General features: G+C 48.7%; 1 protein-coding gene across 1 annotated transcript; it reads right to left on the bottom strand.

Moving 5' to 3' along the window:
- Positions 1 to 1,928: 1,928 nt before the first annotated feature.
- LOC146762637 (endogenous retrovirus group K member 7 Gag polyprotein-like) lies at positions 1,929 to 3,341 on the bottom strand. Its single transcript, XM_085536330.1, has 2 exons — positions 3,224 to 3,341; positions 1,929 to 3,037 (listed from the first exon to the last, which is right to left on the bottom strand). The coding sequence occupies exons 1-2, from the start codon at positions 3,339 to 3,341 to the stop codon at positions 1,929 to 1,931; spliced, it is 1,227 nt and encodes a 408-aa protein (XP_085392456.1).
- Positions 3,342 to 13,870: the final 10,529 nt, after the last annotated feature.

Here is a 13,870-nt window from a genome sequence, read left to right as displayed (position 1 = left end):
CACATCCAGCCCCCAAAAGAGCATCTTGCAGTTCTGAGCTATTCTGCAAATACCACGATAAAGTGTCTTTTTGCATTGGTATCCGTATGCATGCAGGCTCCATGCCTGTAATTTGCAGGGTACGCTCTCGCCCCCTCTTAACGACATCAGCTAAAAATTCAATTTTCTGAAGAAGAGTTTTTGATTGTCGCAGAGAAGGGCAGATCCACTCCAATACCCATACCTCCCCCGTTTTCTTTTTAAATTGAGCCAATGCTCCCAGTAAATACTTTGGTCCATACCACACTATAACCTGTATAGGGAGATCGGGATCTCGACGTCGAACACTACCCTGTGTTACACAGTCTGTAATTTGCTGTAATATTTTTCTCTGTTCTGTGGTTACTGTCACTGGTTGAGTAGGGTCGGTACCACGAAGCAAAGGTCGCAAAGAGTCCAAAAGTTCATTCGGTATACCAACAACAGGACGTAACCACTGTAGGTCACCTAAAAGTCTCTGAGCATCATGCAATGTCTCTATTTTAGTGTTTAATTGCAGTTTTTGCGGTGAAACTATTGTATTATTCAAAGTCCATCCTAAATATTTCCAAGGTGAAGATAACTGTACTTTTTCTGGAGCTATTACCAGTCCCTCCATTCTCAGAGTTTTTTCTATCAACTGAATTTGTTCCTGGGAAAAATCCTCCGGCTGGGCAAACAATATATCATCCATGTAATGGTAAATGACTGTTTGTGTCCAAGCCTGCCGGAGCGGTTGTAAAGCACAATCCACATATAACTGACACAAAGTAGGACTGTTTTTCATTCCTTGAGGCAACACTGTCCATTCAAATCGTTGATCAGGACTTTCTCGATTTAATGCAGGCAATGTAAATGCAAACCTTTTGGTGTCTTGAGCATGTAAGGCAATAGTGAAAAAACAGTCTTTCAAATCTATAATTAGCAGTGGCCAATTATAAGGCAACATTGCAGGGTTAGGCAAACCTGGCTGTAGCGCCCCCATCGGTTCCATTTGATCATTTACTGCTCTTAAATCATGTATTAGACGGAATTTTCCCGATTTCTTTTTTATTACAAAAATTGGAGTATTCCAAGGGCTAGTAGACAGTTTTAAATGACCCTGGGAAAATTGTTCTTGCACTAATTTGTGCGCTTGTTCCAAGCTTTCCCTTTTCAGTGGCCATTGCTTCACCCACACCGGGGAATTAGAAGTCCAGGTCAGTGGGAGTGGGAAAGCCCATGCAATGGCCTCTACCCTAAAGGGCGTTCATTTGTCAAAATCACTCCAAGTTGAGATAGTATATCACGGCCAATCAAGCACTGAACAGTAGGGGGTAATGGCACCACTGAAATAGTCGTGCATATTACTTGTCCATCAAAGTGGATTTGCAAAAGAGGTGATTTTTTGGCTAGAGACAATCCGCCCACTCCTGTGACTGTTGATGTAGTCATTTGAAGTGGCCAGTGTGATGGCCAGCTTTCTGGGCTCACAATGCTGCTATCTGCTCCTGTATCAAGCAGACCCTGCATTTCCACTTGTTCCCCTTGAAATTCCAAAATCACTGTTTGCTTTGGCCGATCATGCAAATTTAGTGTCAACAGAGTTAGGCCCCCAGTTGAGCCAAACCCCCGATTCCCACGATTAGGCAGTTCATGTGAGGATAATTCCTTTGTCATCTGCTCAAGGGGCACTAGTTGAGCAATTCTTTGTCCTTTCTCAATTTGGATCGGTGGAAATGGAGTATAAACCATAATCTGAATTTCTCCTTGGAAGTCAGCATCAATCACACCTGGAAGAACAAACAGTCCCATCATAGATGCAGAGGAGCGCCCCAACAAAAGAGCCCCAACTGCAGTCCCTTTTATCACTATTGGTCCGTAGATTCCCGTAGGCACCATCTCAGGTTTCGTAGTCATCAGGGTAACAGTTACTGCAGCGGCAAGGTCCAGGCCGAGGCTTCCGGATGTAGCTGGTTGGAGGGCGGCGGCGGCAACTGGCTGGCAACGGCTACTTGTGTCGGAGCGCGGCCGCTGTTCTTTCTCGCGCTGGGCTGGTAGTTTCCCGACCGGCGACGGCAGATGGCGGTGTTGTGGTTGTCCGAGCGGCAGTTCTGGCACCATACACCGACGGCTCGGCAATTCTTGCGCAGATGTCCCTTAACGCCGCACCGGAAGCATTTATAAGAGGTGATTGGGCCTGAATTGGTTGCCGCCGACGCTTGTAAGGGTGCAAGAGCCGCTAACACCTGATTCTGAGAAACCTCAGCCTGTGCCTTTAATCCCGCCCCTAGCTCTTTAATAGCATCAACTAAGAAAGCCTGAACCCCTGTGGGCACGCTCGATAGTCTGTCTAACGCCTCCTCAATTGTCCAGTTACTCCTCAAGGTACCTAGAATGCTACGAGCTGTAGAATTGCAATTCTGAAGTACACACTGTTTTAACATTACTCCCCTCATGTACTCCGGTACCCCCGCCTTCTCAATGGCTTCAGCCACCTTATCTATAAACGCTCCAAAGTCCTCATTCCGCCCCTGCTGGATTCCCATGTAAGACGGCAGCCCACCTGGTGCCTTGATCTTATCCATAGCCTGCCTGGCCAAATACATCGACTCTCTACATTTATCTGGACCTAATAAAGCCTGAGCCTCCGTCCGGAGAAAAGGACCCAAACCTAAAAGCTCATCAAGAGTCACATTAAACAAAGGATCTCCCGGCTGCCTAATTGTCGCAACGCTCTGCTGACACATCTCCTGCCAATAAGCATTAAACAACAGTTGTTGGTGCTGCGAAAAAATCAACTTAGCTATAGCCCGACAATCTGAAGGCAGCAAAACCTGAGTACTCCAGATATAATCCAGCATCTGTTTCACTGGCTCGCTTTTTACTCCAAACTGACTGACCGTAGACCGCAACTGCGACAACAATTTCCAGTCTAAAGCAGTGATAGTAGCCTGTAACCCGCCTGCAGGATCGGGCGCATACACCACCGGAAATGCCATCTCTTGCACCGCTTCCACGGCCTCACCGTCTCCCGCCTCTAAACAAGCCCGCGCCAGCGCAGCCCAGGCCCCCCCCCGCTCCCGCGCGACGGCCTCCGCTAGAACATTGTCTGCCCCAGGGAGCGGCTCGTTGCAAAGGGGGGTCGAGGGGGCCGGCTGTAGCGCCATGGTCGATGCAGGCGGCTCGTCTGATACAGACGTGCTGGGAGGCGGAGACGGGGCACTCGGCTCCACAGCCACTGGCAACGCGGGCTCGGCGGCCGGCGGCAACTTTACGGTGGACGTTGCAGGGGGCATCGGGCAATCTGACCACTCGTTAAAATTCTTATTTTTCCCCTGCATAGCGCTAGCTTGCTCTACTGCTTTCTTTTCTGCCTGATGCAACAACAAATCATTATAAACAACACGCCACCACTTCCCACATTTTTTAGCTGTTTTATCCCCATCTAATATTCCCTGAAAAATTGTATCTCCAAATTTACGCCACTCAGCAAGATCATGCACTAAATGCGGATTCAGAAAAAACCCTTTAGCATACCCATACGCTAATAACCCAGGAAGTTCCTTATGCAAGTCTATCCCCTTAACCTGACGCTTTTGTAAAAAGCAAGAAAAGAATTCATAAGCCGCTTGCCTTTCCATACCTATTTGTCAGCGCGCTGTTGCAGCCTTAAAGGACGTCGGCGGCCCGTATCGGCTAGGCCCTTCTGTAAGGTCGCCTAGAGCACCTGCACCTTCTTCTCTCGGCGCATGCTATCCCCGCTGCTTAAGGATCCGAACACCTTCGCCGCTGCGATCCTTCCTAGTAGGCCACGTCGGGGTCACCAATTGTTGTCGAACGGCGGGAGAAAAGCAAATGACCACACCTGTCATTGACATATGATCAGCTATTCTCCTTTATTGCTCGGCTGCGCGTACATTTATAACACGGTTAATTAGCTCATACATATTGCAAAAGTGGAGCTCATCATTGGTTCCCAATTACATACCATCCCAGAGTATCTTAACGGCTTGTTGTTATCACCTGAAAGCTACTCCCTTCCTGAGTTCTCAGAACCATGGCTAGTTTCTCACCGTCCCGGGGCATCTTGTTATTCTCGCTGTCCTTGCAGGTGGCATGGCTGCTTGATTAACTGCACCGTGTTTTCGACCTTTTCCCAGCTAGCTGTAAAAAACACTCTCTACAGGGATATACCGCCTGTCCGGCGTTACGTCCAAGATCCAGCGACTACGGTAAGAGTGCTGCGACTGACACAGCTGTCAGTAGGGGCACGTGCCATGCTTCGGGCACTCCGAGGAACCCCTTCCTTTTCTTGACTGTATATTGTGTGGCTTTGGACTTGTTTTCGTCTTTCTCAATGCCCCCTGCCCAATTCTGTGTCCTTCTCTGCAGCCATGAATTTGATTCAGAGCAGCTTCCCGAGCTTAGCGTCCGTGACATTCACAGCGTGAGCTCCGTATGTAAGATGTACTTCAGGGAGCTCCCGAACCCTCTCCTGACCACCCAGCTGTATGACAAGTTCACGGTAAGCACAGGGCAATGTCTTGGAAAAGATATGTACCTTTTCCCTGGGCGTCCTGGCTGATGGTTGCAGCAGTGCCCCAGCTCGGAGGTCTTATTTCTGTTAGCCCCATGAGGCATGTCTTTGCCACATCCTACCTCTCACTGATGCCGCTTTTGGTGGTGCCAGGAGGTGCTTATTTAAGTTATTCACCATGCTTGCGAGAATTCCCTTTCCTTTGCTGTTCCCCAACTATTGGTAGAATGGGGTTAATAGCAAAGTGGAGTTGGAGACGAATGCCTGCTGCGAGGAGCTGCACTGCGCAATCAGGCAGTAAAGCCCCCCTGAGCTTGCACTGCTTGGCCTTGATGACGCAGTCTATGTGCTGCGGTCTTCCCCTGATGCCTCTTGGAAGGCGTCAAGTCTGCCTCGGTGCTGACCACCAGCACACTGTCCCCACGGTTCCCAAACCTGTAGCAGCTAATTAGGCTGACTGGTGTCTGAATCCCTTCCTGCCTTTTTCCAGGACGCTGCCGTTGCTGCTACCGAGGAGGAGAGGATGGTGAGAATGAAGGGCGCCATCCAGCAGCTGCCTGCTCCTCACTACAGGTCAGTGCTGTGCTCGATCTGCTGAGCTCAGCCCTCCTGCCTTTCAGAGGGCGATGATGCTATCCAGGTGTTGCCTCACACCTGCAACATCATGCGTCTGCACACTGAAGCGGCTGAAGGCTGCATCAGGTCAATTGATTGGCTTTTTGGTTCTGAACATCTGCCCCTCTTGTTTTCCAGGACACTTGAGTACCTGATGAGGCATTTGGCGTCTCTTGCTGGGAACTCCTCAGTCACCAACATGGACGCTCATAATTTAGCAATAGTGTGGGCTCCAAACCTCTTAAGGTAAACTTCTTTTTCTGTTTAAGCACAACGCTTAGTTCTGTTCTCCAGAAAGAAAGCAATCTTCCCTTCTTCTTCATCTAATGTGCTCTTCTCCTATAAAAGCTGTCAGAAGTTTCTGGCAGCAGAGGAGGAGCCTGGACTGCTCTCCCCCAACCCCAGGGACACAATTTCTAGGTGACAGTTACTGCTCTCTTGTTTAGCTGGTACTACTTTGTCCTTGTTCATCCAGGAGAATTTCGTAGGTGGCATTGCTGATTGCCCACTGTTGAACTCTATAGAGCCCAGCTGGACTGCTTTGGGCTGCATAAATTCAGACCTGGGGAAACAGTCTTGGAGGAATGACTTGTAAAATCTGCCTTTTCTTCAGATCCCAGCAGAGCCAGTCAGCCTGCGCCAGTGGAGGAGCTGCCAGCTTGGAAGTTCAGACACAGACAGCTGTAGTGGAATTCCTTATTGGCCACACAGACGGCCTCTTCGGCTCCAAATCCACGTCAGCCATGGGAGAGGGAGCAGGTGAGTGTCTTCCTTCATTAGATTGATCTTGATCCAATCCAGGCCTTCTCTGAGATCTTTCAAATATGCTTTGACTTTCAATGGGACAGGAGGCTTCAGGGCTTAGATGAGAGTATGGCACCCTGTTGCCGAATCCTGAGAATGTCCGAGGCCAGACTTTACATGGAGAAAACCATCCCTGCCTTTATGATGTTTTGAATGGGGGTGAAGCATGATTGAAGTGTGGCAGCAAAGCTTTCTGAGTTCCCAGACCTGTTTTCTAGGTTTGGTTTTTTTAATGTCTGTTTCGATACAGTGAGCAGCTCTAAATTATGACTGTGTCCTTTGCCACGAGCATATCTCTGAGAACCCGGTTACTTTGAGCTCCTCTTCTTCCAGTGGCTCGGATAAGCAAATCTGAGGAAAATGCAGAACGGGGATGGCTGTGCTGCCACTTTCTGATCCTCCCTCTTACCTGTGGTTTTCCCTTGCAGGGCCGAGTTCTGTACCTGGGTCCAGGTCTGTGTGGGAGTCTCCTCCTTGCGCAAAGCTGCTCACCCTGCAAGAGGCACAAGCTCTGAGAAGAGGCCAGAGCAGCTCTCCTGCAGTGAAACGAAGCAGTGAGATTGAAGTGGAGGAAGATCCCACAGAATTTCCAGGGAGATTCCACACAATTATTGATTTTCCATCTGAAAGGTAAAGAGGACTTCCCTTTCCAGCTTCTATCATTATTGGTCAGGTGGGCTTTATTGCTTTACTTTTTGTCCATTATATCTCCAAGGATTCAACTAACACACAGTTGCCCGACGGGCTCAGTGGAGCCACACAAGGGTGCCTTTACTTCCTCGTAGGGCAGGCAGTCATGAGATACAGGAAGCCACGATGACGTGTATCCTGGTCTGTGCTGGCTGTACCTGGAAACATTGGGGTTTCCAGATTTCAGGGCCACATGCCTGAAACCAGTTCCAGTTCTCCTCTAAGCAAAGCTGTTGGTCAGACTTGCTGGCACTAGAAATTAAAGATGGCAATGTGCAGAGTCCAAGGAGGTGTTAGCATATGACTCAGAGATTCTTTCGAGCCTCCCGTAAGGACGCACAGTTGCTCAGAAAGCAGTTACGCCTGCCAGCTCCTGTCCTGTCCAGCTGTGGAGCCTTCGCTCACATACTCTGCTTCTTGCTTGACATCGATGATAGGAATGTAGCCAGCAGGACTTCAGGGCTGAGCTGTAGGAATGGAAGCATCCTCTGCTGTTTGAAACAGAGCGTGTTTCTAAGCTGTGTTTCAGCAGAAACAAGGCAGTGCCAGGAAGGGGCAGTTATTGGCAAGGGCTCGGTGCAACTCTTCCCTCACCCTGCACCACAACTGACAGCATGCTCTATTTTCTCTCCAGACCACGCTCTTCCAGAAAGAAGAAAGAATCACCAGCTGGCAGTTGGTGTTCCTGCCTATGTCTGCGCAGACCATCCCCTGCGGCAAAACACCAACTGCAGAGCAGTGACAGGAAGCCTTCCGAAGAAGAACTCGTGGTGCTGGCAGGTAAGGGTGCAAATCCAGCTTTCAAAACACTGCTTGTCAGCAACACAGGTAGAATTCATGCTTTTGGTGGGCTTGTACCTTTTTCTGGCATTCAAGCCCGTGCCTGACATCTTCAGCTGACCCCTGTTTTTTCAAAGGAGGCTCTCAAGCTGTTTGAAGCCTACTTGACAGGCAGCACCAAGCCTTTTTGTCCATGGGCAGAGAAAGTTGGACGCTAACCCCTGTGTCTCCCCTCCTTCCTAGGTGAATCCAGCCCTTGTGAACCCACAAGAGCCAGGCCAAGTGCTGATTGCTCAGGGAGTGTTTCCATAAATGGAGAGCTCATGGGAATCACAATTCGCTGTAATTCAAATGACAGCCTTCCGTGTGACATCAGCGACGGAGAGAAGGAGGTCATCATTGTTCAGGCAGTCATTTCTCCCAGCTCTGCTGAAGGGGGTGCCCTGAGCCTGCCAGAAACCACAGTCACCAGCCTGGACTGTGACCAGATGCCTTCGCAGTGCAGCCCAGCTCAATCACAGCCAGAGTGCCTTGACAGCGAGAAGGAGGTCACCATTGTTCAGGCAATCATTTCTCCCAGCTCTGCAGAAGGAGATGATCTGAGCCTGCCAGAAACCACAGACACCAGCCTGGACTGTGACCCGATGCCTTCACAGTGCAGCCCAGTTCAATCACAGCCAGAGTGCCTTGACAGCGAGAAGGAGGTCATCATTGTTCAGGCAATCATTTCTCCCAGCTCTGCAGAAGGAGATGATCTGAGCCTGCCAGAAACCACAGACACCAGCCTGGACTGTGACCCGATGCCTTCACAGTGCAGCCCAGTTCAATCACAGCCAGAGTGCCTTGACAGCGAGAAGGAGGTCATCATTGTTCAAACAATCATTTCTCCCAGCTCTGCAGAAGGGGATGCCCTGAGCCTGCCAGAAACCACAGACACCAGCCTGGACTGTGACCTGATGCCTTCGCAGTGCAGCCCAGCCCAAACACAGCCAGACTGCCCTGACAGCAGCACCTCTGAGCAGGACCAAGTCTGTGTCACTGAGGAGGAGCCAAGCCTCTTGCAGGGGGACTTGGAGTCAGACCTCCAGTCCCAGGCACCAGGCAGCAGCACGAGCTCCAAGCCACCCTCTCCTCAACAACAGAGGATGAGTCCCATCGTTCCCATGGACCTCTCCTGTCCTCCTTTCTCCGAGTGACTAAAGGCACACTCATTCTCAATCAACAGGATGGGGTTTTGGAAGAAGAAATGCTTAGAAGTGAAAATTTCCAGTGTTCATTTACAAAGAACAGCAGCAGATTATCATCATCCTGCTGCCAGTCTTCGGTGTTGCTGTTTGAAGGTTGAAAGAGCAGAGTGTTTCTTTCAAGAAAAATTGTTGGGCTTATTTGTATTTGTAAGCAAGCGGTTCAGAATGTGGGTGTCACCATTTGTTTTCCTGTGAAAATAACATGGCAAAAGTAACACTGCAAGTTCCCACATTTTGGAGGGGCATGTATGGTCTTACCAGATTTTCTAAGTGAAATAACTTATGACCAAACACTGCTCCTACTTTAGAATATATATCCTAAGTTCATCCCGCTTATTACAGACAGAATCATCTTACGCTCTGTTATTGGAGTATGTGAGATGGTTTGCACTGTTGACTATACATACTTCTAGCATCATAAAACCATAGAATATCCCAGTTTGGAAGGAAACGAAGGAGATCATCATGTACATCTCCTGGATCCACACAGGACTACCCCAAAATCAGACTCTATGTCTGAGAGCACTGTCCAAAATACTTCCTGAAATTTGGCAAGCCCAGTGCTGTGACTGCTAATTCTGGGGAGGCTGTTCTAGGGCCCAATCACGCTAAATCTTACACCCATTGATTCCTGAGACATTCTTGGATGACCATGTTCCTAGGTCATATGTATCCAAGTTAGATTACATGAACCAAGCAGATAAATGTGATTTCATCCACAACAATTTGACATAAACCTAAAAGCAATGTGTTTTGTAAATGGGAAAGAAACACAAAGCAGACACCGTTCTTACTCAAACCATAAAATGTCTAGATGTTTCATGAGAAAAAGAAATTTATATTGAATATATTTATACGTACATTTTATTGTACAGTAGAAATAAAAGAACATTAAAAACAATGAGAAAACGTGCTATTGTTTTATTTATCTTCACAATGATGATGAAGAAAATTAAGCGCTGACTTGTGTTGTCCCAGATTAGACTTCTCTAAGCGTAAACTCGGAGACTGAAACTACTGTCTTGATTTTCAGATGTCCTTTGTCCAAACCAGTGGGTTTGCTCAGGTGTGTGCAGGTCAGTGGGTATGTGTGCAAGGATGAGCATTCACATATATGTGCATGCACAGGGGTTTGCAGAGTGTTGGAGTTGCGCAAGGACACTGTGGTACCAGTGTGTGCATGCACTTTGGGAGTGAAAGGAAGGTTTTACACATGTGTCTGTGTGTGTGCACACAGGGCTGCTCTAAGGGAAGCAGACACGTGAGTGTGTGTGAGCACATGGATAGTGCGTGGACGCAGTGGCAAAAATGTGTGCTTGCACAGGAGTGTGCTGAGGAGTTGGGTTGCATACAGGTGCACACAAAGGGATGTTTGTGGTAGGTGTAGGCACATACATGTTCCCAGGGATGGTTTGCACACGTCTGTGAATGCAAAGGAGGGCATAAGATGCAGTGTGTGCATGGGGGTGTGCAAAACAGGCAGGGTGGCGCATGGGTGTACGTGTGCACATGGATAGGGGAAGGCTGGGGTTACAGGTTGACCTGTGCTGAGGTGAGTGGGGGCTCACGGTGTTGCTCAGTGGTAGATTTGTTCACACTGAGTGCTAACAGGAAACTCGCACACCCATTTTGTTTCAGCTGTGCCAGTGCTGTGATCCCTCGCTGCTGGAATGGGGTGTTGGAAGGATGGTGTGCATGCCGAGCTCCTGTCTCTCTTGCAGAAATCAAGTGTAGAGCAAAAGGGATGTCTGGGCCAGGTGACCTCAAGAAGGCTGGCTGTTTTGGATGGTGGCAGCTGATGGAAACAGGTGTTCTGGGGACCGTTCAGCTTTTAACAGAAGTCAGGCGTCCTGCAGCAAGAACGACTAGGTTCTCAAATGACTTCAAACGTGCACACCGAGTATGTCTGTCCTGCCGTGCCATCTCTGCTTCTCTTTGATGAATGCATTTTTACGACCACGTGTTGGCCCTGTTTGCTTGTAGAAGGAGGAATGTTAGGTGCAGTTCTCACCGAGAACTTCTGCTAGGATTTCTGTGTAATTTGAATCATGAGTGTTAGCACAGTGAGTTGAAGGAGGGCCCCGGAAGCAAATTTGGTGCTGTTGAAGCACCGTGTGATGAGGTGTCAGGTAAGACGTGCTGGCAGATGTGGAAACCACTTTGGGATTGAGGTGAGAAGGAAAGGCAATGATGGAGCTGATGGCAAAGAGCTTCCTGGGGAGGCTAGGTGATTGTTTGGGACTGGATCCGATCAACTTCTTGGTTGCTGGTGTCCATCCGCAGTTTGTGGAGCAATTTTCATCCCAGGGTCTGTCTGGTAGGACTGGGGCTTAGGCCAGGCCAAGGCAAATCCAGTGTGCTTTGCTCTCGTTCTTAGTGTTTTTGCTCAGGAGGGCAGGTGGCAATCCTCTTTGACCAAGGCCTGCAGGTGGGGTTTGCGGACAAAGAGGTCTTGCAGTCCTTGTGTGACACCCATGGAGCTGTAGCGAGGCTGCATCAGTATAAAACGCTAGAAATCCACAGAAATCTGAAGGTGGGTTGTGGGCTCAAGTTATGCCGGAGGGGATGTGCATGCTCCTTTATGTGTGCTTTGTCTGCCTACTGTATGGCGGGTGGGCTTGGAAAGCTGGTACCATGTTTCTGTTGTCGGGAGAAGCGGATATCAACTCTTCTCTCCATTGAAATATTTAACAAAAGCGCCTCTGCTTGCTTCTTAGCATATGAATCATAGAATCATAGAATCACCAGGGTTGGAAAAGACCTAAAAGATCATCCAGTCCAACCGTTCTCCTGTTACCAACAGCTTCCACTAAATCATGTCCCTCAACACAACATCCAGTCATTCCTTGAACACCCCCAGGATCAGTGACTCCACCACCTCCTGGGCAGTCCATTCCAGTGACTAGCCACCCCTTTCTGAAAAGTAATATTTCCTAACATCCAGCCAGAATCGCCCCTGCTGCAGCTTGAAACCATTCCCTCTGGTCCTATCAATAATGACACGAGAGAAGAGGCTAACCCCCAGCTCACTACAACCTCCCTTCAGGAAGTTATAGAGAGCAAGAAGGTCTCCTCTGAGCCAGCTCTTCTCCAGGCTGAGCATTCCCAGGTGCTGCAGCCTCTCCTCATATTGCACAATTGTGCTCCAGACCCCTCGCCAGCTTTCTTGCCTGTCTTTGAACATGTTCCAAAGCCTCAGTGTCTTCCTTGCACTGAGGGGTCCAAAACTGGAAACAGAACTCGAGTTGTGGCCTCAACAGTGCTGAGTACAGGGGGACAATCACCTCTCCGCTCCTGCTGGCATCACTGTTTCTGGTGCAAAATGTATGCAAGTGTCACATGTGTGACATCCTTTTTGATAGAGTTCTGCGACGGGAGTCCAATGGATTTGAGACCTGACTTGAAGCCTGTGGGCATCACCCAGGAGTTGGGGTGAGAGGATTAGGCCTAGGAACAGGAACCTATTTGGTCATTATTAACTCTCACCTTTTTTGGTCAAAAATCTATGTGTGGTTTTTGTTGTTTTTTATGTTGGTTTTTTTTTTTTGTTTGTTTTGTTTTTTTTTGTTGTTGTTTTTGTGGGTTTTTTGTTTGTTTGTTTGTTTTTTCACATAAAGAACAGGCTTATTGTGCAGCTTGTGAATGAATTCATTCACACCTGCTGATTGAGGCTGTTCTCTACATGGACCTGCAGTGGAAATGAACACTTGTGGTCCACTGTCTGGCCCCCACCTGCATGCTCAGATCAGCCAAGTTGTCAAGGCCTGGCTCTTGGTTGGTGAGTTGCGCCAAGGTTAGAGAGTTGGATTTTCTGGGCTTTGAGACACGTCTTCCAGTTGCACGTTGTGTTATTTCTGATGCGCTGACTTCTTGAGCTCCAGTCCCAAATAAGGATTCAGGTACTACCACAGCAGGAATGGTTTAGATTGGAATTGGAATGCAGAAGACTTGAGCCAGCAGGAACAGGGAATCGATCATTCCCCCGTACTCGGAACTGGTGAGCCCTCACCTTGAGTTCTTTGCTCTGTTCTGGGCCCCTCACTGCAAGAAGGACAATGAAATCCTGAGATGTGTCCAGAGAAGACCATTGAAGCTGTGAGGTGTCTAGAGCACTAGTCTTATGGGGAGCTTCTTATGGAACTGGGATTATTTAGTCTGGCTAAGAGGAGGCTCAGGGAAGACCTTATCATTCTCTACGATTACCTGAAGAGAGGTTATGTGGGGGTGGGGGTTTTCCTGCTCTTCTCCCATGTAACTAGTGACAGGACTGGAGGGAACGGCCTCAGGTTGTACCAAGGGAGATTCAGCTTGGATGTTAAGAAAACCATCTCGAAATGGGTGCTCAGACGCTGGACGCATTTGATGGCTGAGCACTTTGATGGGTGAGCATCACACTGTGGGAAAACACGCAGTGGTTATCTCTGTGAACAGCCACATCTGTGGGGACTGGCGGCTTTTTCATGTTACCCTTGTGATTCAAGTCCTACATCCAGGTACTCGTGCTGTTTGAAAGCACCATCTTAGAGGCAGCCTTGATTTCTCCAGCCCTGAGAGCTCTCCTGCTTCTCCCTGTGATGGGAGACCGTATGGAAGGCCCTGCAGAAGTCTGGGTAGGTGATATCACTTGCTGGGAAAAACACGGAATGGGACTGGGGAACGTCCTGGCGGTGGGATCCTGCCTCAGCAGATCGGAATGGCAGTTCTGATCCACGTATTTTAACCTGAGTGAATCTGACACAAATGACAGAAGAGAGGGGCCTGTGGGAAAAAAAATGTATGTGCCGCAATTTGTGGTGCAAGGTGTTCTCAGAACTGCTGCATACAGTGCCCAGGTGGCTTCCTTTTTCACGGGGAGAGGATTAACTAGGTAATTTTAATGAATCAATTTACTTTCTGTTCACCTTTCATACTACCTCTCAAAAAACTATCTGTGGATTCTCAAGTAGTATTTCTTGCTAAAGAGAATACGCGTGCAGCCTGCGCTTTCGTCTGCACAAAAGATCTTCTCATTATCTCTGTCTGTGTTTCTTTTAGACCCTGAGGTGGAGCAGAGTGGAACACAGACTTGGGGGAATCTTCAGTCAGGAGCAGGGACACGTAGTGCTCATCTTAGGTGCCTGGCTGACAACAAGAGCAGAGAGATAAGTATCATAGGGTCACGTGCCCATTTTATTTTCTTTTTCATTCATGATGCATA

Source organism: Coturnix japonica, chromosome 1, assembly GCF_054131305.1.
Source record: "Coturnix japonica strain WE chromosome 1, WE-NBRP24, whole genome shotgun sequence".
Lineage (NCBI taxonomy): Eukaryota > Metazoa > Chordata > Aves > Galliformes > Phasianidae > Coturnix > Coturnix japonica.
The sequence above is the reverse complement of the archived record's forward strand: the minus strand, read 5'-3'. Positions and strand labels throughout refer to the sequence as shown.

Coding starts and splice junctions, on each gene's coding strand:
- LOC146762637 (XM_085536330.1), bottom strand. CDS start 3,341: ATGCAGGGGAAAAATAAGAATTTTAACGAGTGGTCAGATTGCCCGATG. Junction 3,038..3,223: donor GCCAGTGGCTGTGGAGCCGA/GTGCCCCGTCTC, acceptor GGGCTTGTTTAG/AGGCGGGAGACGGTGAGGCC.